This window comes from Hylobates moloch, unplaced genomic scaffold (genome assembly GCF_009828535.3).
Source record: "Hylobates moloch isolate HMO894 unplaced genomic scaffold, HMol_V3 SCAFFOLD_10, whole genome shotgun sequence".
Lineage (NCBI taxonomy): Eukaryota > Metazoa > Chordata > Mammalia > Primates > Hylobatidae > Hylobates > Hylobates moloch.
In genome coordinates, this window is record NW_026652285.1 from 30,318,468 (window position 1) to 30,341,313 (window position 22,846).

Below are 22,846 nucleotides of genomic sequence, written 5' to 3' on the forward strand. Positions count from 1 at the left end.
TACTGTGATGTGCCATTGAGAACCTCTAATAATTTTTCCATTTCAGTTACCATACTTTTCAACTCTAGAATTTCTATTTGGCTCCTTTTTGTGGTTTCTATCTCTTTACCGATATTCTCTATTTGATGAGACATTGCTTTCATACTTTCCTTTAGTTCTCTAGTCTACAGAACTGAATCGTTTCTCTTATCTCTTTGAACATATTTTAAATAGCTGAATTAAATCTTTCTCTAGGCCAGGCATGGTGGCTCATGCCTATAATCCCAGCACTTTGGGAGGCTGAGGCTGAGGCTGAGGCTGAGGCCAGGAGTTCAGGACCACCCTGGGCAACTTAGCAAGACCCCAGCTATAAAAAATAAAAAAATATTTGTCTAGTAAGTCTAACATCTGGTCTTTCTCAGGGGCAATTTCTGCATATTTCTCCCCCCACCACGTGTTTGGGCCATACTTTGTTTCCTTGCATCTTTCATAAACTTTTGTTAAAAATGGAATATTTTAAATAATATAATGTAGCAATTCTGAAAATCAGATCCATGCTGCCAGGGTTTGGTGTTACTGCTGCTTATGTTAGTCGTTGCTATTTATTAAGTGACTTTTCTGAACTTCTTCTCCAAAGTCTTGCATTATATGTCATGTGTTCCCACTAAAGTCTCTCCTCGGTTAGCTTACTGATCCACTAATGATTAAATGAAGATTTACTTAAATTCTTGGAACTGATAAGTCTCCTAGTTTTTGCCAGGGGGCTCTGGGTCCATGTTGGGGCATACCTTCAGCACTCAGCTAGACAATTTACAGCCATGCCTTAGCTTTCACTTCTTGCTTGTGCAAAACCTCAAGATCAGCCAGGGATGAGAGTTTATGAACTTAGTAGGTCTTTCCTGACCATGCTGACAGCCTGCCCTATGCATGTGCATGACATTCCAAATCGCCAGGAATATGTCTTATGGACTTCTAGTTTCCCAAGCATATATCAGAGTGTTTCAAAATTCCTATGGACATCTTATTCGTCAGCTTTTCCTATTAAGCTTTTTGATTAGGCTTTTTTCCCCCAAACTGTTATTCATTGCCCAATACAGTTGCCATGTTAAAACACTTGTCTGTAATTGTTTCCCAAAAACACCCTCTGTGGAGAGGCTTTAGCACTGACAGCCTTCATTCTGGTCAAATAAAGACAAACCTTTCAAATGAGGTCTTCCAGGGAACCACCAGACAGATGACATCATGACAGTTAACTGAGAATAAGGCTTTGAAGGAGCTCCAGCTCCATTCAGCTCCCTCTGGTTGGGGATGTGGGCTGTTTTTCAAGGTGACTACTGAGCTAGAGAGTGAGGAATGGTCTAAGGCAAGTTAACACAAATCTCACTGTTCTTACAGAAATTTTTCTTGAATAAATGCTTCTTGGGTTGTTGCAAGACTTTGGTTACATTTCTAGAGTTCTGAAAAAGTTTATTCTGGTCAATTTTTTTTTTTTTTTTTGGCCATTTTTTTGGTGTTTGTTGCTTTTATGAAGGGATGAATTTTTGGATGTCTTTTTTTTTTTTTTAGAAAGGTTTCTGACCTGTTGCCCAGGCTGGAGTGCAGTGGCACAATCTCGTCTCACTGCAAGCTCGGCCTCCTGGGTTCACACAATTGTCCTGCCTCAGCCTCCCAAGTAGCTGGGACTACAGGCGCCTGCCACCACGCCCAGCTAATATTTGTATATTTAGTACAGACGGGGTTTCGCCTTGTTAGCCAGGATGTTCTCAATCCCCTGACCTCGTGATCCGCCCGCCTTGGCCTCTCAAAGTGCTGGGATTACAGGCATGAGCCACTGTGCCCAGCCTGGATGTCTTTATTCCACCATTTTCACTGATGTCACTTACAACATGGTTTTAAATCTCTGAAGGCTCACCGGGCACATGCCTGTAGTCCCAGATACTTGGGAGGCAAAGGAAGAAGGATCCTTTGAGTCCAGGAATTCTGGGCTGTAGCATGCTATGCTGATTGGGTGTCCGCACTAAGTTTAGCATCAGTATGGTGACCTCCCGGGAACAGGAGACCACCAGCTTGCCTAAAAAGGGGTGTACCAGCCCAGTTCAGGAATGGAGCAGGTCAAAACTTACATCCTGATCACTAGTGGGATCGTGGCTGTGAATAGCCACTGCTCTCCAGCCTGGGCAACACAGTGAGTGAGAATGTGTCTCTTAAAAAAAAAAGTCTCATTGACCATAGACTAATTAACTATTTAATCATGGGAAATGATTAGGGGAAAGGCATAAAAAGAGAAACTGTAATCCACTTTTTTTTTGCTCTATTGCCCAGGCTGGAGTGCAGTGGCTTGATCTTGGCTCACTGCAACCTCCGCCTCCCAGGTTCAAGCAATTCTTCTGCCTCAGCCTCCGAAACAGCTGGAATTACAGGCAAGCGCTGCCGTGCCCTGCTAATGAGAAATTGTAATTCTCATAGAGGTCCTCCCAGAGGAGTAGAAGAAGGTTGAAAGGCACTTCTGTATTTAGTCTTCTCAAAATTAAGGCTGGGCCCAGTGGCTCACACCAGCACTTTGGGAGGCGAAGGCAGGTGGATCACTTGAGATCAGGAGTTCAAGACCAGCCTGGCAAACATGGTGAAACCCCCATCTCTACTAAAAACACAAAAAGTAGCCAGGCGTGGTGGTGCGTGCCTACAGTCCCAGCTATTTGGGAGACTGAGGAAGGAGGATTACCTGAGCTTGGGAAGTGGAGGTTGCAGTGAGCCAAGATCACGCCACTGCACTCCAGCCTGGTCAATGGAGCGAGACCCTGTTTGGGTGGCGAGGGGAGGGGAGGGGAGTGGAGGAGAGAGGAGAAAGGAAAGGAAAGAAAATAGAAGGAAGGGGGAGGGAAGGAAGGAAGGAAAAAGAGAGAAAGAATAAGAATGAGTGAAGAACGAAAATAAAAATTTTAAAAAAACCTAAGGTTAAAGTAAACCCTTTTTCTTCATACAGATTAAACATATGACTTCAAATTACAGCTTTGCTGCTTAATAGCTTGGTGACCTAGGACAAGTTATATAACCTCTCTGTGCCTCAGTTTCCTCATTTAAAAATAGAGCAATAATAATATCTACCACGTAAGGTATTTGCTGATCACAAATACCTGGCAACCCAGTAGATACTCACTGTAATAATTATTATTTTTATAATTTCTGCAGAAGTACAAAGATGATTCTTGGGTTAACCTAAAGGCAGATTTTCTTTTATTTCTTCCTGTTTCTTTTCTTTTTCTTGTTCACCTTAAAGAATGAAAAAGAAAATCGATTCCAGCATTTTGGAATAAAAATTTGCATCAAAATCAATTTATTCATTTTATTGACATATAAACAAAATGTCATTTTTTATTCAATAAACATTTGTTAAATGCCTAATACATTTCAGACATCATGCCAGGCACAGGGATGACAGGGCATGGTGGCGGGCACCTGTAATCCCAGCTACTTGGGAGGCTAAGGCAGGAGAATTGCTTCAACCCGGGAGGCGGAGATTGCAGTGAGAGAAGATTGCGCCACTGCACTCCAGCCTGGGCGACAGAGTGAGACCCCGTCTCAGGGAAAAAAAAAAAAAAAATGTGGTCTCTGCCCTCAAGGCGCTCATAGTCCAGGAGCCTGACAAGTGGACAGGTGATTACATGCAATGTAAGAAAGGCTGTGATGTCATACAAGAAGACAAGTGGGAGTATGGTTTTGACCAGTTCCTCCTCTTAGATTTATTCCTTCTTCTTTGGCTATGAAGCAAAAGAATTGGTCCTGTTTTTTTTTAACTGTGCAAATTAAACCATAAATTTTAAAAACTTTATAAAGATAAAAGACAAGCAGCCAGCCACAGTGGCTCATGCCAGTAATCCTGTCAGTTTGGAAGGCTGAGGCAGGTAGATCACCTGAGGTCAGGAGTTCAAAACCAGCCTGGCCAACATGGTAAAACCCCGTCTCTACTAAAAATACAAAAATTAGTTGGGTGTGGTGGTGGGTGCCTGTAATCCCAGCTACTGGGAAGGCTGAGGCAGAACAGGAGAATTGCTTGAACCTGGGAGGCGGAGGTTGCAGTGAGCCAAGATCGAGCCATTGCACTCCAGCCTGGGCAACAAGAGCGAGACTCCATCTCAAAAAAAAAAAAAAAAAAAAAAATAGATGAACAACTTGAATTATGATGAGCAACTTGAATTATGGAGGATGCTAGAAATAGTGTTTCCTCCACAGTCAGGGCTTCCTACCAACATACTCACTTTTAGGGTTTTTGACCTGGAAAGTTCTGTGGCATATTTTTTCTTTGCTATCCACTTTTTTTTCCTTGTAGTTCTTCCCCTCGTTCTATCCTTTATCTTCTAGAGACCTCGGTAGTTCCCAGAGGAATAGTGCTTTACGGAGTCTAATGGTGATTTCTTAGGTAAAAACAGGAAACATTTTTTTCTTTTTTACCTACAAGTTCCATACCAAAAAATGAATGTAAACTTTCCATGCAGTTTCACACACTGAAAATGCAGGTTATTTTAATTCCATTGCATTTTTCAGAATTCTGAATCGCAATCCTCTGACAACTGTTGAAGATCCGTATCTCTTTCAATTGCCAGCATTAAAATATCTGTAAGTACCATAGTACTCTCGTGAGTCATGAGATGATTTATGCTTTTTAAATTGTTCATCAAAGCTTAAGTATTTTACATTTAGGCTAAAATGTCATAATTCAAATTTTAACTGGGTTATTGAAAAAAGTTATTGGCGAAGAAAATAATTAAGAGGATGTATAATGGTCAAGACAGCCAGCAGGGGAAGAGAACAGCATTGAAGAACCCATATAGATTTGGAACATGTAGACACATGGAGGAATATTATTTAACCAAGAAAGCAAAGGGGAAAAGGTGTTCATTATTCTAAAAATGAAGAAAAGCGTAAATAAGATGGTGAGTGCAATATGAAAGTGAGAAGATAATGGTAAAAAAAAGGTGTAAGTTCTGCTCTTGAGTATCATTAATTTGATGATGCAAATCAACTTTAATTTCTTTAATAAGAGTCCCCTGGAATTCTACAGCAAATAAACTCTTGAGCTGGCTTATTTAATAGAGAAGCCAAAATTGAATTGTTAAGTACAGAATTTTTTATTGGGGTTCATATCATGAATGTTTCGGCTTTCTTCTTCAGAGACATGGGAACAACGCTAGTCCCACTTACAACACTTAAGAACATTCTCATGATGACTGTTGAACTGGAAAAACTGTAAGTTATTTTTTTCTGAGATTTATTTTTACTTAGTTGGTTCTTTAGGTTCGTTTTATTATTTTCTTAAGTCAGGTTCATTGAGGTATAATTTTCATATAGTAACATTCATGCTTTTTAAGTATAGTTTGATGAGGCTGACAAATGTGTAGTTACATAACCACCACCACATTCCCAGTATAAAGCATTTCTGACGCCTCAAAAAGGCCCCTCCTGTCCCTTTGTAGGCAATCCCGTCCTCCCACCATCAGCCCCTGTTAGCTACTAATCTGATTTCTGTTCCTATACTTTTGCCTTTTCCAGAATGTCTTATAAATGAAATCATATAGCATGTAGCCTCTTGTGTTTGGCTCCTTTCACAAAGCCTAATTTTTTTTTTTTTTTTTTTGAGATGGAATCTCACTCTGTCGCCCAGGCTGCAGTGCAGTGGCATGACCTAGGCTCACTGCAACCTCCACCTCCCAGGTTCAAGTGGTCCTCCTGCCTCAGCCTTCCGAGTAGCTGGGATTACAGGTGCATGCCACCACACCTGGCTAATTTTTGTATTTTTAGTAGAGACAAGGTTTCACCATGTTGGCCAGGGTGGTTTTTAACTCCTGACCTCAAGTGATCCGCCCGCCTCAGCCTCCCAAAGTGCTAGGATTACAGATAAGATCCACCTTGCCTGGCCTCACTCAGAAGAATTTTTTTTGAGATTATGCTACCATCCATGTTGTTGCACCTATCACTACAGCTGGCCCTCCATATCTGCAGGTTCCTCATCCGTAGATTCAATGAACCATGGATGCAGAATATTTGGAAAAAATAAAATATATAAAACAACAATACAATAAAAACATTAGAAAATTTAAAATACAGTATAATTATGTACATACCATTTACACTGTATTAGGTATTTAAAGTATACCTGAGGCTATATACAAACATGTCATTTCATAAAAAAGACATCAGCATCTGTGGACTTTGGTATCTGCAGGGGGTCCTGGAGCCAATCCCCTGCAGACACCGAGGGACAACTGTTCACTCCTTTTCATTGCTGAGTAGTATTCCGGTTGTGTGGAAACACCATCTCTACTAAAAATGCACAAATTAGGCAGGTGTGGTGGCACATGCCTGTAATCCCAGCTACTCAGGAGGCTGAGGCACGAGAAGTGCTTGCACTTGAGAGGTGGAGGTTGCAATGAGCCGAGATTGCACCACTGCACTCCAGCGTGGGCGACAGAGTGGGACTCCGCCTAAAAAAAAAAGTAAAAAATAAAAATGTTTTCTGAAGACCAGAAGTTTTTAATTTTGATCAGCTTTAAGTTAGCATTTTTTTCTTAAATGGCTTGTGATTTTTTGTTTCTTACCTAAGAAATCTTTAAGAACCTGTTGTCTAATCCAACGTCTAAAAGATTTTCTCCTATGTCTTCTCCCAGAAATTATATACATTTAGGTCTATGATCCATTTTGAGTTAATTTGCATATATGATGTATCTTTTATTTTTATTTTTAATTTTTTTGTAGAAATGAGGTCTCAGTATGTTGCACAGGCTGGTCTCAGACTCCTGGTCTCAAGTGATCCTCCTGCCTCACCCTCCCAGAGTGCTGAGATTACAGGCATGCGATACCGTGCCTGGCCTTCTTTGCAGGTTATATATAGATATATATATATCAGCCAGGTGTGGTGGCACATGCCTGTAGTCCCAGCTACTAGGGAACCTGAGTCAGGAGGATCACTTGAACCCAGGAGGTGGAGGTTGCAGTGAGCCAAGATGGCACCACTGCACTCCAGCTTGGGTGACAGAGCAAGACCCTCTCTAAAAAATATGTATATACATCTATACACGTACATATATATGTGTATATATATGCCTGCAGGGCCCTACTGTGTTTGTTACACAATTTACTGCAACTTAAGTTGTGCCACCAGCCCCCACAATATGGCAAGCTAAATAGAGACTCAGTTATGCTAAGGCTGGTTGAGGGCATTATGCAAGATCAGCATGGAAAGGGCCCTTCATTTAGCGCTCTGCTCCGTTCATTGTTGTCAGGTCACTTTCTTATCTTCACCACGTTGTCGGATCTGTTTTACTGCTCTAGCCTCACTTTCCTCAGCCTCCTGCAGCATCTTCCCTGTCAGCTGGATCCCTTCCTCTCTGGATGAAGTCCCCTTCATCGACCAGCTTTCTCACTTAGTTCTCTAAGATAGTGAGGATCTGTCTGCTTTTTTCTTGACCATTAGTGGATAGGAAAAATGCTCTCATCCTCTGTAATGATTTGTCACCAAGGCCGTAAAGACATTGAACTAACTGTCTTATGGGAGTTCATTATTGGAAGTCTTCAGCAGTTTGCACATTTATGTACAAAGTAAGTAGGCCAGCTCATTTGAGTCTTGGCTCATGTGTAATGATCTTTAACGCGTATTGGAAAATTATTCTCAAGTATACCTCAGGTCATTTACAGTCTCAAAGGTTTGTCAGTATACTTTAAAACAATCCCGGGAACAGTTCTAGACTGAAGGAGACTAAAGAATCATGTACGACATGTAATGCCTGATGTTTGATTGGATTCTGAATTTTTTAAGCCATGTTATGATTGGGACAACTGTGAAAATGTGTATATGGACTGCATAGTAGACAATGATAATATGAAGTTCCATTGGGTGATGATAGTCCTCTGGTTATGTCGGAGAATGCCTTGGTTCTTAGGGGCTGCACACTGAAGTCTTTAATGGTGAAGGGTCATTAGGTCTGCAACTGACTCTCAAATGGTTTTGTCCAGAAAATGTATAGACATACACACAAGGAAAGCAAATGTGGCAAAGTATTAGCAACTATTGATTCCAGATGAAAGTTATACAGGTGTTCATTATACCATTTGAAAATGTTTCCCAGCCATCCTAAGGCTTAAAGGAAAAAAAGAAAATGTTTAAAATAAAAAGTTGGGGGCAGAAAAAGAATAACAAAAATTTTGGGCTCATGCCTGTAATCCCAGCACTTTGGGAGGCCAAAGACAGAGGGTTGCTTGAGCTCAGGAGTTTGAGACCAGCCTGGACAACATGGTGAAACCCCATTTCTACAAAATATACAAAGATTAGCCAGGCGGGATGGCACACACCTGTAGTTCTAGCTACTCAGGAGGCTGAGGTGGGAGGATCACTTGAGCACAGGAGGCAGAGGCTGCAGTGAGCCAAGATTGCACCACTGCACTCAGCCTGTGTAACAGAGCGAGACCCAGCCTCAAAATAAACAAAAGAAACACCTTTGTGTCAGAGTTAAGGTTGCTATATAACAAAATGCTGGGTTACGGTTCCGGGTCCATTCCATGTGAAGATCAGAGGCTTCCACTGGACCCAAAGGAATAATACTAGTCACTTGTGATTATTCCTCTATAGGTTTGAAAGATGTGTCAGGCCAACTTATTGGATGCAGTTTTAATCTAAAACTCTATACATTGTACCCCCAACTCGTAGACTTCATGTATCCATGAAACCCTCTTCTGTTTTCAGTCTTAATGTGGCCCTAATAAAGCCATCCTTTTGGAGGACTCAGAAAAGGCCCCCCACAACCTCTGCAACATAATAATTATAGTTAACTCTTATTGAGCACTCACTGTGCACCAGGCATTTTTCAGGTATTGATTCATTTGATCCTCAAAATTCATTAGAGGTAGGTACTATTACAATGACAAGGCCAAGGAACAGAGATTAAGCAATTTGCCCAAATTCACATTATTAGCGGAACTGAGATTTAAGCACAGTCTGGCTGTGGAATCTGTATCCTTAATGACCATGCTATACTGCCTAAGATTAACCTTTTACTTCAGTTACAGGGATTGTTTTTATCTCTCTGGAAGTGCCCCCAATAAGCCACAACAATAAATGAATCAATTGTCTTGGTTACCTCTTTTGCCCAAATTTACATGTTGAAAAAAATTCAAACAAGCCAGAAAGATGAAAGAATAGTACAGAATCCAATCAAAGATCAGGCACTGCATGTCATGTCTTCATTTCCTTTAATCTAAAACATGCCTCTACTTTCTTTGATCTTTCATGACATTGGCATTTTTTAAGAGTCAAAGATAGTTTGTCTTGTAAATTGTCCCACAGTCTGGATTTGTCTGTTTCCTCATGATGAAATTCAAGTTAAGCATTTTTGGGAAAAATACTGCATAGGTGATGTATCCTTCCTGCCTCGTAACTGCAGGTGGCCTGTAATACTAAGTTTGATCACTTGACTAAGGTGATCTTCCAGATCTCTCCATTGTAATTATTTTGCTGGGTGCAGTGGCTCCCACTTGTAATCCCAGCACTTTGGAAGGCCGAGGTGGGAGGATTGCTTGAGCCCAGGAGTTCTACACCAGCCTGAGCAACATGGGGAAACCCTGTCACTACTGAAAATACAAAAGTACAAAAAAAAAAAAAAATTAACTGGGCATGGTGGTGCAAGCCTATACTCCCAGCTACTCAGGGGGCTGAATTTGGAGGATCCCTTGAGCCCAGGGGGGTTGAGGCTGCAATGAGGTATAATTTTGCCACTGTATTTCAGCCTGAGTGACAAAATAAAAATAAAAATAAAAAATAATAATTTTCCCCTTGGTAATTAATAAATAATCTGTGGGTTGTTACTTTGAGTTCAGTGAAGATCCTGTTCTCAAATGTCTTTTCACCCAAATGTGCATCAATGATAATCCTTGTCTGAATGAATTTGTATTACACTGATGGTTGCAAAGTGACACTTTTTAAAATTGTGTCATTCCTTCTACATTTACTAGCTGGCATTATTTCACTGAAGAAGAACTCCCCCTCTTTCTTTTTGAATATCACTCTTCATGGATTCTTCTTTATATTAAATATGTTGTAACTTATTGTTGTTATTCTTTTGAATGCTCAAATTGTCCAGATTTGACCAATGCAATCTTTGTTATGTTTTAACCCCGGAATCCAGGTTAAACTAAGCTATTTTTAATGCCCAGAGTAATTTATAATATTTCCCACTCCCAACAGGAATTGAGAAAGGGACTCCAGAAGTTGGGGGCTTATTCAGACTTCTTAAAAGTCTACCTTCTTCTTCTGTACTTTCAGCCCAAAGTGAGACTTTTGCGTTGGGAAGAGATACTTCTGAATTAAACTACTAATCACTGTCACCCAATTCTAATCCCAACCACCTTTATTCTAGGCATACCATACTCACTGCCATGTTTACCCTTCGGTTGGGCAACTTTGCCCTCCTTCCTGTTGGCCTTCTGCTTCCTACCCAACTGTCCAGTCCATAGGCTTCAATGGCACCCTTTTCCCACCCCTTTGGTAGCGTTGGCTGCCTCCTTTACCTACTCAAGTAACCGCTTTACCACTAATTTATTGCTCTCTGTTTTCATCTATAGGATCTTACCTAGCCATATGGCCTGCTGCCTCTGCCAATTTAAAAACAGCATTGAGGCTGTCTGCAAGACAGTCAAGCTGCATTGCAACAGTGCATGTCTGACAAACACCATACATTGTCGTGAGTCCAAATTGCGCGGTGATAAATTGTTACATTATTTGTTTTTAAACTTTTTATTTTTAATGATGACAAAATTTTAAGCTAATGACATAATTGCTTTATTTTTATTTACTCATTCAGAGTTAAACTCCCTCAATTTCTGAACTACTCCCTTGCTGAGAGTCAGGTTCTCAGTTATTACTACAAAATTTAATAATAGAACTGTTCCATATGCACAAAGGACCAAGACAAAGGAATGGGAAGGCTAGGGAATACCATTAACATCCACACACTGTGTACTGTGCTCTCTGCTTGATGCTTTGCCCACAGTGATAATTTCTTCATATAGTGCAATGTAGTTTGTAAGCTGGTTTTAAATCCATGAAGTCTCAAGTACTCTCTGCCTTATAGGACAGATGTAGATGCGGTTTTGGTTTTTCTGTTTTTACAGTTTTATAAGAGTACAAGTGATGCTGTTTTATTTGAAGCCTGAGAGCTTCTGGTTCCATAACCAGAAATTGCTACCTGGCTCTTCTAATGGAATGGAGGGCTTTTCCATTCTTAGACCATCCAACTCTGAACTTGCTCTGAATCTCAAACCTTTCTGTTCACAGAACAAATGCTCAAGGGCTTTCAAGAGTGTTTCTTAGATTAGGTTTATTAGCACCAACTTCATGACTTCTAAAATGTGACTGCTTTCATGTCCAGATAGCTTGAATACAGGTATCTACCACTGATATGGGGTGGATAATTAATAATGCTTGGTTACATAAAGTCAGTGTTGCTTATTTTTCAAAACTTTTTTTTTTTTTTTTGCCAATTATATTATTCCCTTTTCCCCAAGAATTGGGCAGAAAAGCTTTGTTTACCTCCTTTTACAGATGAGGAAAACAAGATCAGAGGTGCTAAGTGCTGTAGCCTAGTGCCAGGTCTTCTAGCCCCAGTTCTGGGTTCTCCCCAAGCCCATGTTTCCCCTTTCTCACAATCTTTACTTCTTCTGCTGACCCTCACCACCACCCAAAATACTTTTAATTCTGGAAAAGAAACCCAGCTGCACACTGGCACACTTGACCTTCATGCAGTCAGAAGCTTTGGATGATTCCCCATCCAAAATATTAGAGATGAATGAAAGCAAAGTAGGCATCTGACAAAAGTTGCTTTTTCCCTTCTGCATTTTAGGACCTCAAGTAATGTTTATCCAGAAACTGCTATCATATCACAGATTCATTGTATATTTAACAACATAGGCATACAATCTGGCAAATTTAAAAACCTCTTAACCTACACCACAAATCTCTGCCCAAATTTAACAACTAGGGTGGACACAGTGCTTTTTTCCATGTCGCATCTTCTGTGATGGGGCTACGATATGTGGGAGCAGAGAATGGGGTGGGTGGGTGGAGCGCGTGCCAGATGAGGATCTATCAGCAATGGGAGGGGGCCTCCACTTTAGCATCTCCACCCTGCTCCTCTCAGAGCAATGCCTTTCATTGCATTCAGCTGTGATGGTAGCAAGAACAGGCGCACCGAGGACGAGGAGAGCGGGAGCCTTGTGCTCTCTCTGCATCTGAGGCAGGACAGCACAGGGTACGGAGCAGCCTCCAGAGAGGCCAGCTCATCAGCTCATCAGGGAAGCACTTGTCTTCCACCTTGGGCTTTGACTGAGCACTGGGCAGTTGGCCCCTGGGGATCAACGAAATAATCCTAAGCAGAGTTACTCTATGTCACACTATGGAATGTTCCAAGTAGGTGGCCGTGTTTTCAAAAGATGTATTTTCTCCTTTTGTTGTTGCCATTTCATAGGTTTAGGATTGGGTGTGTGTTTCTCCTCTCTGAATGGCACTCGAATGTTTGCTGACTCCTACTCTGTGTGACTGGGGTGTACAGCTATGGACTGATGCATCCTGTCCCATCATCTTTCATGATCAAAGCAGTCTCTTCTTTTTTGACAGCTGAAGAAGCATCTATAGGGAATCCAGAAGGAGCGTTCATGAAGGTGTTACAAGCCCGGAAGAATCACACAAGCACTGAGCTGACTGTTGAGCCGGAGGCGCCCTCAGACAGCAGTGGCATCAACTTGTCAGGCTTTGGGAGTGAGCAGCGAGACACCAATGACGAGAGTGATGTTATCAGTGCCCTAAGTTACTTGCCGTATTTTTCAGCGGCAAACCTAGATGTGAAATCAATGTTATCACCGTTCATTAAACTGCCAACCACAGGAAACAGCCTGGCAAAAATTCAAAGTGTAGGTAAAAACCTGCAGAGGGTTAACAGAGTCCTCATGGGCCCAAGCAGCATCCAGAAAAGGCACTTCAAAGAGGTGGGAAGGCAGAGCATCAGGAGGGAACAGGGTGCCCAGGCATCTGTGGAGAACGCTGCCGAAGAAAAAAGGCTCGGGAGTCCAGCCCCAAGGGAGCTGGAACAGCCTCACATACAGCAGGGGCCTGAGAAGTTAGCGGGAAACGCCGTCTACAGCAAGCCTTCGTTCACCCAACAGCATAAGGCAGCAGTCTCTGTGCTGAAACACTTCTCCAAGGGCGCGCCTTCTACCTCCAGCCCTGCAAAAGCCCTGCCTCAGGTGAGAGACAGATCGAAAGACTTCACCCACGCTACTTCCATTTTAGAAAGTGCAAAGGCTAGAGTCACACATATGGAGGATTCTAAACCAATCATACGTTCCAGAAAAAAATACCACCTTCCCAAAACTCGCTCCCGCGTGGCCCACAGAACACCCAAGTTCAAAAAGAGTCCAAAATTCAGAAAGAAAAGTTATCTCAATAGACTGATGCTCGCAAACAGGCCTCTGTTCTCTGCAGCGAACAGCCTCATAAATTCCCCTTCACAAGGGGCTTTTTCATCCTTAGGAGACCTGAGTCCTCAAGAAAACCCTTTTCTGGAAGTATCTGCTCCTTCAGTACGTTTTATAAAAAACACAAATGTAAAAGACACAACTGCAAGAAATGCCTTTGAAGAAAACGTTTTTATGGAAAACACTAACATGCCAGAAGGCACCATCTCTGAAAACACAAACTACAATCACCCTCCTGAGGCAGACTCCACTGGGACTGCATTCGACTTAGGGCCAACTGTTACACAAACTGAGACAAAAGGGGAACACAACAACGCGGGCACTGACCTGTCCCCCGAGCCCAAAAGCTTCAATGACCCATTGCTCTCGTCCCCAGGTGATCAGTTTGAAATTCAGCTAACCCAGCAGCTACAGTCCCTTATCCCCGACAACAATGTGAGAAGGCTCCTTTCTCATGTTATCCGGATCTTGAAGATGGACTGCTCTGGGGCCGATGTGCAAGTGACCTGTGCCAGGCTCATCTCCAGGACAGGCCACCTGCTGAATCTTCTCAGCAAGCAGCAGGAAGTAAAGGCATCCAAGGTAGAATGGGATACAGACCAATGGAAGACCGCTACTTATATTGAGAGCACGGAAGCCCAGAGTGAACACAAAGAACAGAAGTCGCTTGAGGTGAGGACCACATAGAAACATGAGACCCAGATTTCTCATCATTTAGCATATCCCAGGAAAGTGCCCACACAGGAGAACCTGGGACTCCCAGGCCATAGCTTATCTTGGCCATGTAACTTTGGCCATGACAGTGATCTCCCACTTTGCTCATGTAAAGAGTGAAATAGATTAGGGCACAAGATGAACCATAGGCCGGGGGTGGTAGCTTACTCCTGTAATCCCAGCACTTTGGGAGGCCAAGGTGGGTGGATTACTTGAAGTCAGGAGTTTGAGACCAGCTTGGCCAACATAGTGAAACCCTGTCTCTACTAAAAATACAAAAATTAGCTGGGTTGATGACATGTGTCTGTAGTCCCAGCTACTTGGGAGGCTGAGGTGGGAGGATCACCTGAGCCCAGGGAGGTCGAGTCTAGTGAACGGTGATTGCACCACTGTACTCCAGCCTGGGTGACAGAGTGAGACCCTCTTTCAAAGAAATAAAAAAGAACCTGTAAGCTACTCACCTGGAATACTGGGGTTTTGAATAGTTAGCTCTCATTCTGGGTTTTTTTTTTTTTTTTAGCTCACAAAGGAAGTTCCAAGATATGGCTATAAGAAGAAACTCACCTTCGCAGTAATTGTGACTATCATAGTAACGAATTTGATTATAATTCTCTGCCTCGTTGTGGTAAGGACAATAATTAATTCAGGTTTTCAGAATGTAGTCCTGTCTTTGTGTGGATTCAGAGCTCACAAATTGAAAACCAAAGCCACTTTCCCACCTGCTGCTACTTGACATACTTCTTCAGTCATTTAAGGCTGAGGTGTATGCTTTGCTCTTTTACTGCAGTGTGTATTTCAGGATTTTTAAAGGATCCTCGCTTCCAGATCTTTGTGAATTGAAACCAAGTTAATCCCACTGGACTATTTTAAGAAGTCGATATAATAGCAAAATTTCTCCCACCCAAAACTATGTCAACAATTGGATGTACTCACCAAATCACCCTTACTCTGCCACTAATTTATTTCCTTGTTGCTGAAATGATGAGAGGGGTATAATCTCCACCCTCACGGAGTTGTCATCACCCTGGAGAGGAAGGAGAGAGCCAAAAGAGAGAAGTATTGTCTTGTAGACGTATTAGATTTACACAGTATCGTCCTCCAGCGTGTAAGGCATTGTCTAAATTGGTCCATTTAAAGCACTACAGAGTAGCCATCTTTTAAAAAATTGTTGGCCACATTTTGAAGTTCACAGGCGAGGGAGAACGTCTCATACTCCAGCCGTCCTGAGCCTAGGCCCTCTGTGAGATGTGTCACCATTTCTTGGACCCCATGTGAGACATTCCCCCTCAGATTAGAGATGCTCAACCTGCATCAACTTATTTTTTATTATTTTTTATTTTTATTTATTTATTTATTTTGAGACAGAGTCTGGCTCTGTCGCCCAGGCTGGAGTGCACTGGCGCAATCTCGGCTCACTGCAAGCTCTACCTCCCGGGTTCCTGCCATTCTCCTGCCTCAGCCTCCCGAGTAGCTGGGACTACAGGCGCCCGCCACCACGCCCAGCTAATTTTTTGTATTTTTTTAGTAGAGATGGCGTTTCACCGTGTTAGCCAGGATGGTCTCGATCTCCTGACCTCCTGATCCGCCCGCCTCGGCCTCCCAAAGTGCTGGGATTACAGGCATGAGCCACTGCACCCAGCTGCATCAACTTTTCTAAAGCCTACATCTGGCTACTCTGGGGCAAGTCCTGTTTACAGTGCCCATTCCTGGAGCTTGCCTCCGTTTGTCTTTTGTTCGATTACATGATGTATTACTTTTCCCAACAGGCCAGTGCTAGCATATTGGAAGAATGATTTAATAAGCTGGCAACCTTGACACTATGCTACCAGTCCAACCCTATTTGCCTCATTTACCATTTCCATTATTGTGGCAGCCCTCCATTCCAGCCACAGCAGCCCCTCACCACACCCCAGTCACACCACCCGCATTTCTGCTTTTGTCTGTGTTTGTCCATAAAATGCCCTTATTTCACTCTGCCTGTGGGAGTCCTATGAATCTCTCAAAAGCCAACTCAAGTTTATCTTTCTTCTTGACACCTTCCCTGAATATTCCAGCCCTGCTGAGCCTAGTCCCTTTGTGAGATTTGTCACCATTTCTTGGACACCATATGAGAGACTTCAGAGGCTGAAGTGGGAGGACTGCTTGAGCCTGGGAGGTCAAGGAGGCAGTGAGCTGTGGTCGTACCACTGCACTCTAGCCTGGGCAACAGAGCGAGGCCCTGTCTCAAAAACAGCCACCACCAAAAACTGTCTTGGGATTTGAATAGGATTACGTTAAATTTTAGATGAATTTGAGAATTGACATCTGTACGACATTCTAGGAACGTGCTATCTCATGTCATGTGTTCATTTCCTGTTCCTGTCTTTCAGAAGAGCTTTAGTGTTTCCATATATAGATTTTACACATCTCTTGTTAGATAAAAGATCTTTGTATTTTTGTTCCTAAATACTTCATACATTTCTATTGCCATTGTAAATGGGATCTTTCTTCCATTTTCTAATTAGTTATTGGTGGTACCTGGGAAAAGTATTTGAGGTTTGTGTGCTGATTTCTTGATTTTGTAGATAGCCGCTGTATTGAATTCTCATTACTTCCAGTAAAATCTTAGTTGATTGTCTTAGGCTTCTTTGGCTAACATTTATCATTTAATATGCAAATAATGATAGTTTTGTCTCTTCCTTTCCAATACTTCTATTCTTTCCTTCCTTTCCCCTTTCCTTTTTCCTTTCCTTATTTTTTTCCTTCTCAGGGCCTTGTTGTCACCCAGGCTGGAGAGCAATGGTGTGATCTAGCTCACTGTAACATCAAACTCCTGGGCTTCAGGGATCCTCCTGCCTCAGCTTCCTGAGTGGCTGGGACTTCAGGCAGGCAGCTAATTTAAAAAATTTGTTTGTAGAGACAAGGCCTTGCTATGTTGCCCAGGCTGGTTTTCCTGCTACTTCAGAGGAAGGATTCAGGTGTCCTTTTTCTCCTACTTTTAAGAGTTTTTATTAGGAATTATCTGTTGAATGTTATCTAAAACAGTCAATAAAATGTATTAAGTGTCAGCTGCATGCAAGACCCTAAGTTAGATACAGTCAGCCTTCTTCATCAGCAGGTCCACATCTTCAGATTCAATTAGATCAGGCTGAATATTTGAAGAAAAAAAACCAATAAAAATACAAATAGAAAGTAAAATATAACAACTGTCACCACTGTACAATATGTATACATTTTATTAGTGATGACTTAAATTACATGGGGCCAGTCATGGTGGCTCACACTTGTAATCCCAACACATTGGGAGGCCAAACTGGGCAGCATAGTGAGAGCTTGTCTTTATTAAAAATAAAAAAAAAAATAGCCAGGTGTGGTGGTATGCACCTGTAGTCCCAGCTACTCAAGAGGCTGAGGTGGGCGGGTCACTGGAGCCCAGGAGGTTGAGGCTACAGTGAGCTGTGATCGTGACACTGCACTCCAGCCTGAGCAACAGAGGGCAATCCTGTCGCTAAGTAAATAAAGTATAGGGGGGATGTGTGTTGGTTATAAGCAAATACTATAGCATTATATGTAAGGGATTGAGCATCCACAGATTCTGGTATGGTGTGGGGGCGGTATCCTAGAACCAGTCCCCCGCAAGATAGCAAGGATGACTGAACTATGGAAGAATCAAAGCAGTGTTACACAGCATACAATTCCTGTCTTCAAAAAAGTTACCTCATCAGGTAGATGAGACTTATAATGAATAAAAGGAATCAATACAGATTTGGAGATGGTGGTTATTGTCATAGATAATCTTAATTGTGTTTTCTTCTAAAACAGATTTGTTGTCACCGAAGGCCACCACAAGAAGATAAAGAAGGATTCGCAAGGTAAATATTAGTCTGGTGATTTTTTTTCTTTTCTTTTGAGACGGAGTTTCCCTCTTGTTGCCAGGCTGGAATTCAATGACGCGATCTTGGCTCACGGCAACCTCCACTTCCCAGGTTCAAGCGATTCTCCTGCCTCAGCCTCCTGAGCAGCTGGGATTACAGGCATGCACCACCACTAGTCTCGCAAAGTTTTAATTAGAATTTTAGAATTAGAGGAGGGCTTAGAACTCTGCCCTCATTTTTCAGTGAGGGAACTGCCCAAGACAGGACAAATACTTACTTATCCTAATGCTTAGCCTGGCTCCAGTGAAATTAGCTCCCCAGCCAAAGCTGAGCTGGATGGAACTAACAAGGACATAACTGCTGTCCCCAGCCCTTTCGGGAGGTGGGGAGGGATAGGAAGGAGAAAGGTTTTGGTGCCTGTTGCTGCTGATGGTGGGCATCAGGCCAGGCGCCTTCTTGGAGGCTCTGGGAAAGGGGAAGGGAAGGCCACTGGGTGTGAGAGAGAGGGCACTCGTCTCCTTCAAGGCTGATGGAAGGTAGGATATGTGAGTCCTTCCTCTTAAGTGGCAGGAAACGGTACTTTCTCTTATTTATTTCTTTTTTTTTCCCTGGATCCTAGAACTGAGGAAACACTATTTTCTCATCTTACTGGTTTTTGGGCCCCCACTCTATTCCTTTTATGCAAACCTCACAGAATTTTAACCAGAAAGGCCAGGCAGGATGGCTCACGCCTGTAATCACAGCACTTTGGGATCACTTGAGGTTAGGAGCTCGTGACCAGCCTGACCAACATGGTGAAACCCCATCTCTACTAAAAATACTAAATTAGCTGGGTGTGGTGGCGCAGGCCTGTAATCCCAGCTACTTGGGAGGCTGAGGCAGGAGAACTGCTTGAACCCAGGAGGCGCAGGTTGCAGGGAGCCAAGATAGCACCATTGCACTCCAGCCTGGGGAACAAGAGCAAAACTGTCTCAAATAAAAAAAAAAAAAAAAAGAATTTTAACTATGGAGACCTTAGACAGTAGTTTGTCCTTTTATGACAGGAAAACTGAGAAAGAGAAAGGGAGAGTGTCTTGCCCCATGGTCACACAATGCACTCTGCATTTTCCTATTTTATTCACATTCAAAAAGAACATGTTGTGCTTTAAGCTGATTTCACAGCTCACTCACTCATCAGCGACAGCCAGCCGTATGAAGACTGTGAGATAGAGAACTTGGCTAGCTGCACTCAGGCATTTGCTTGAGGTGATCCAACTTATAGAATAAAGTATCTAGAAAAGGAAGAACCACTTCATCTCCCACCCCCCATCAAATGATGCCTGTGAGACTAAGTCCGAAGGGGACTGATATAAAATGCTTCTGCCCAGCATGGTTGTGCAGTTTGTTCACTGCACAAGGGCACTTGGCCAAGGGGGTGAGTGGGACTGAACATCCTGCCCCTGCTCCGTGCTGAGCCACATACAAAGTCCCCCCAGTATATTGTGGGGCCCTTCTGGACAGACATGGAGAGCTTCTGAAAGGCCCACGTGCATGGAATTATTTTCAAGACCCCAGGTATGTGGTCTGTGGTGGTTCTTCTCACTGTGATTATGGACTGAGATACTCATTTAGTCCTAATAAGACCAGAGAAGTACATTGTGAGATACGTGGGAAAGGGCTGCACCACTCACTGTCTTGTGCATGTGTCTCCCCAGGGGCATTTTCAGATTTCTGCCACGGAGAAGATGCTCTTCGCAAAGGGAGAGTCAGGTACATTGGAGGATTCATTGCTGTGGCCAGGGAAAGCAGAGGACATGCAAAATTAATATTTCCCTTTCTGTCTTCTAGGATGGACTTTCCTCATTCCGACAGCCGCTCTGGCTTAAAGATACGTACAAACCTGTCAGTGCCGCAAGAGTAAATAATCGCGCAAGGAAGCTGTCCGAGTCATCTCTTGAGGACGAGATCCTCAACTAGGACCCTGGGTAAATGACGGAGCCCTCACAGTTCCCATCTAAAATGGGGGGGGGTGGTGAGAAGCTTAATTGCTCCTTTCAAGAATCAAAACCTTGGCATTGTTATTCTTATCCCAGGGACAGCGAAACCCCAGCAGAGAAAGGGGAGGAGAGTGAAGCCCTGTCACAGGAGAACACAGACTGACCCCAGCCCACCTCAGGCCTCCTGCAAAAATACGTAGCATAAACAACAAGGGCCATCAGAAGGAAAAGCAGGAGTGAAGCCGGCGGCCCATGCATCCAGAGGCAGTGGGCAGAGGAAGCACAGGGCCATCGTTCCCTCCCTTGTTTCCCAGTCTAATTAGTCACCCAGACCTGAAAACATATCCTCAGGGGGTGGAGATTTTGCAATTAAATACCATTGTTTTTGGTGCCCTCTCCCTTGGTTCATCAAGCACCAGTCATATAATCCCACATACTTGAACTCCTGCCCACAGGGGACCTCCCATCTCCTGGCCCCTATCATAGGATCACTGGGCCTACCTGCACTGTGGGGCCAAGCCCTGCCTTTTTCCCAAGCCCTCAAGCACATGCATGAATGTTCATCCAGACTTGGTAGGGGGCTTTTCACCCTTACAAGATGACAAAAGATTCACATTGCTTTTTTTTTTATTTGTTTTTCTTTTTAAAAATCCCAACCCTTGGATAGCAGGGAGGTGCTGGAGGGGTAGGGTCCAGAAGAGCGTGTGAGAACAGTAATTTCCCAAGAGCGTGTGAGAACAGTAATTTCCCAAGCCCTCTGCGGGACTGTATTTCAGAAAACATACTGGTGGGGCTACCTCTCCATTCACATGTACTGCCCTAGCCTTTCCCCATCCCCCGCTGATGCACATCCGTAACTGTACTGTTCCATAACAGCAGCAGAATGTTGCAGAAGGCGTCAGGATTCCTCCACTCCATCTTCAAAGAAAAAGTCACTAATAAATCACATTTGGTAGGTTAGTGAACGTTAAACACATTAGGGAGCAAAAGAAAATCGGAATGAACAAGAATTGGTAATCTACCTAATTGAACACAAATGAACTCTGGCAGTTCGGTAATAGGAGGTAAAGAACGGCGCTAACTGCAGAACAGCAGCCCCCCTACCTTCCCAGGAGCAGTGTGACTGGGAAGCAGCCCCGTGTGTGTGCTGGTGCAGGTTCTAAGCAAAGTGAGCTGCCCATCAGTTCCGATGAGTTTGCTAATGCTGGACATAAGACACCTGTTCTCTTGCTGCCTGCCCCAGTTATCTCCCAAAGTTCTTTACTGAGAATGAAAAGCATCTTTCTCTGTGTGGTGACTGCAGTGGGCCAACAAATATTTGAGTTTAAAGCACAAGACTAAATAATCATAGGCAGAGCAGCAGCTACCATTTACAATTTGCTTACTCGATGTAAACCCTGGGTTAGGCATTTTACAGTCATATCATTTAGCCCAGCAATTCATGGAAGCATAGTTGTTAAAATCATCTGACACTTTGGGAAGCCGAGGCGGGCGGATCACGAGGTCAGGAGATCGAGACCATCCTGGCTAACACGGTGAAACCCCGTCTCTACTAAAAATACAAAAAAATTAGCCGGGTGTGGTGGCAGGAGCCTGTAGTCCCAGCTACTCAGGAAGCTGAGGCAGGAGGATGGTGTGAACGCGGGAGGTGGAGCTTGCAGTGAGCCAAGATCAAGCCACTGCACTCCAGCCTGGGCAAGAGAATGAGACTCCGTCTCAAAAAAAAAAAAATCATCATCTGACAGATAAGAATACAGGGCTCGAAGAACGTAGGTGACCTGCCCAAAGTGTCCAAAGCCACACATCCAAAACGACAAATTAGGGTTTTAAGCCAGCACTGTTAGACTTCAAAGCCTCTTAACCATTCCACTGCCCTGCTGTAGGGCATAGGGAGATGGGGGGATAAGCCAGGGTTGCCATCAAAGAGTTAATATAACAATAACATGTGGATGGTGAGGATGATTGCAGCTGCTGTTATTGGCACCAGCTGTGGTACAGGTACAGTGCTAAGCACTTTAATTACACTGTTAAGTCACCAGGACAGAAGCTCCCCACACCAGCTCTAATAGGGGTGAGTGTTGGACATAAGCAGGGAGCTGACAAGAAGCCAAGACAAGGCCGGGTGCAGTGGCTCATGCTTGTAATCCCAGCACTTTGGGAGGCTGAGGTAGGTGGACCACCTGAGGCAGGAGTTCAAGACCACCCTGGCCAACATGGCAAAACCCTGTCTCTACTAAAAAATACAAAAATTAGCTGGGGGTGGTGATGCACGCCTGTAATCCCAGTTACTCAGGAAGCTGAGGGAGGGAGAATTGCTTGAACCTGGGAGGCAGAGGTTGCAGTGAGCTCATAATGGGCCACTGCACACCAGCCTGGGCAACAGAGCAACATTCCATCTCAAAAAAAAAAAAAAAAAAAAGCCAAGACTAGAGATCCTTGCACTGCTGGGCTCCCAAACTCTGGATTCCAAGCACCTCCAGGTTCCTATTTTGGCATATTTACATAATTTCACATTTTGATGCTTATAATTTTTTTATATAACAAAAATTAGGTATCTCAAATGTGTACGTTTTTTTTTTCAGACAGGGTCTTGATCTGTCACCCAGGCTGGAGTGCAGTGGTGCATTCATAGCTCACTGCTGCCTCAAGCTCTTGGGCTCCAAAGATCCTCCTACCTCAGCCTCCAGAGTAGCTGGGGGTCTACAGGTGTGTACCATCATGCCCAGCTGCAATTCTTATTTTTCCCAAATGCCACCCCACCATATTTCTAAAAACTCCCAAAGTAAGATTCTACTTTGCCCAGTTTGT

The 22,846-nt window shown here is 43.4% G+C and overlaps 1 protein-coding gene and 1 long non-coding RNA gene across 6 annotated transcripts in view; one reads left to right on the top strand and one right to left on the bottom strand.

Moving 5' to 3' along the window:
• The window catches only part of LOC116475011 (uncharacterized), a 57,636-nt gene extending 37,598 nt beyond the window's left edge, over positions 1 to 20,038 (bottom strand). The window contains exons 1-4 of one of the 4 annotated variants that reach the window (XR_009215417.1): positions 19,733 to 20,038; positions 15,142 to 15,232; positions 4,236 to 4,391; positions 3,137 to 3,249 (exon numbers count right to left, since the gene is read on the bottom strand). This is a non-coding gene — a long non-coding RNA (uncharacterized LOC116475011). Of the gene's footprint in view, positions 1 to 3,136; positions 3,250 to 4,235; positions 4,429 to 15,141; positions 15,233 to 19,732 lie in introns of all 4 variants that reach the window. The other 3 variants (XR_009215416.1, XR_004249800.2, XR_004249799.2) reach the window with 3 other exon arrangements.
• Positions 1 to 20,697, top strand: part of LOC116475009 (leucine-rich repeat-containing protein 37A2-like) — a 44,328-nt gene extending 23,631 nt beyond the window's left edge. For both annotated transcript variants that reach the window (XM_032163975.2, XM_058446069.1), the window contains 9 exons: positions 4,522 to 4,593; positions 5,149 to 5,223; positions 10,588 to 10,706; positions 12,638 to 14,166; positions 14,729 to 14,833; positions 18,010 to 18,059; positions 19,757 to 19,811; positions 19,890 to 20,026; positions 20,135 to 20,697. In XM_032163975.2, the coding sequence (XP_032019866.1) occupies positions 4,522 to 4,593; positions 5,149 to 5,223; positions 10,588 to 10,706; positions 12,638 to 14,166; positions 14,729 to 14,833; positions 18,010 to 18,059; positions 19,757 to 19,811; positions 19,890 to 20,018 (2,134 nt within the window). In that variant the 3' untranslated portion in view covers positions 20,019 to 20,026; positions 20,135 to 20,697. The remainder of the gene's footprint in view (positions 1 to 4,521; positions 4,594 to 5,148; positions 5,224 to 10,587; positions 10,707 to 12,637; positions 14,167 to 14,728; positions 14,834 to 18,009; positions 18,060 to 19,756; positions 19,812 to 19,889; positions 20,027 to 20,134) is intronic.
• The last annotated feature ends 2,149 nt before the right edge of the window (positions 20,698 to 22,846 follow it).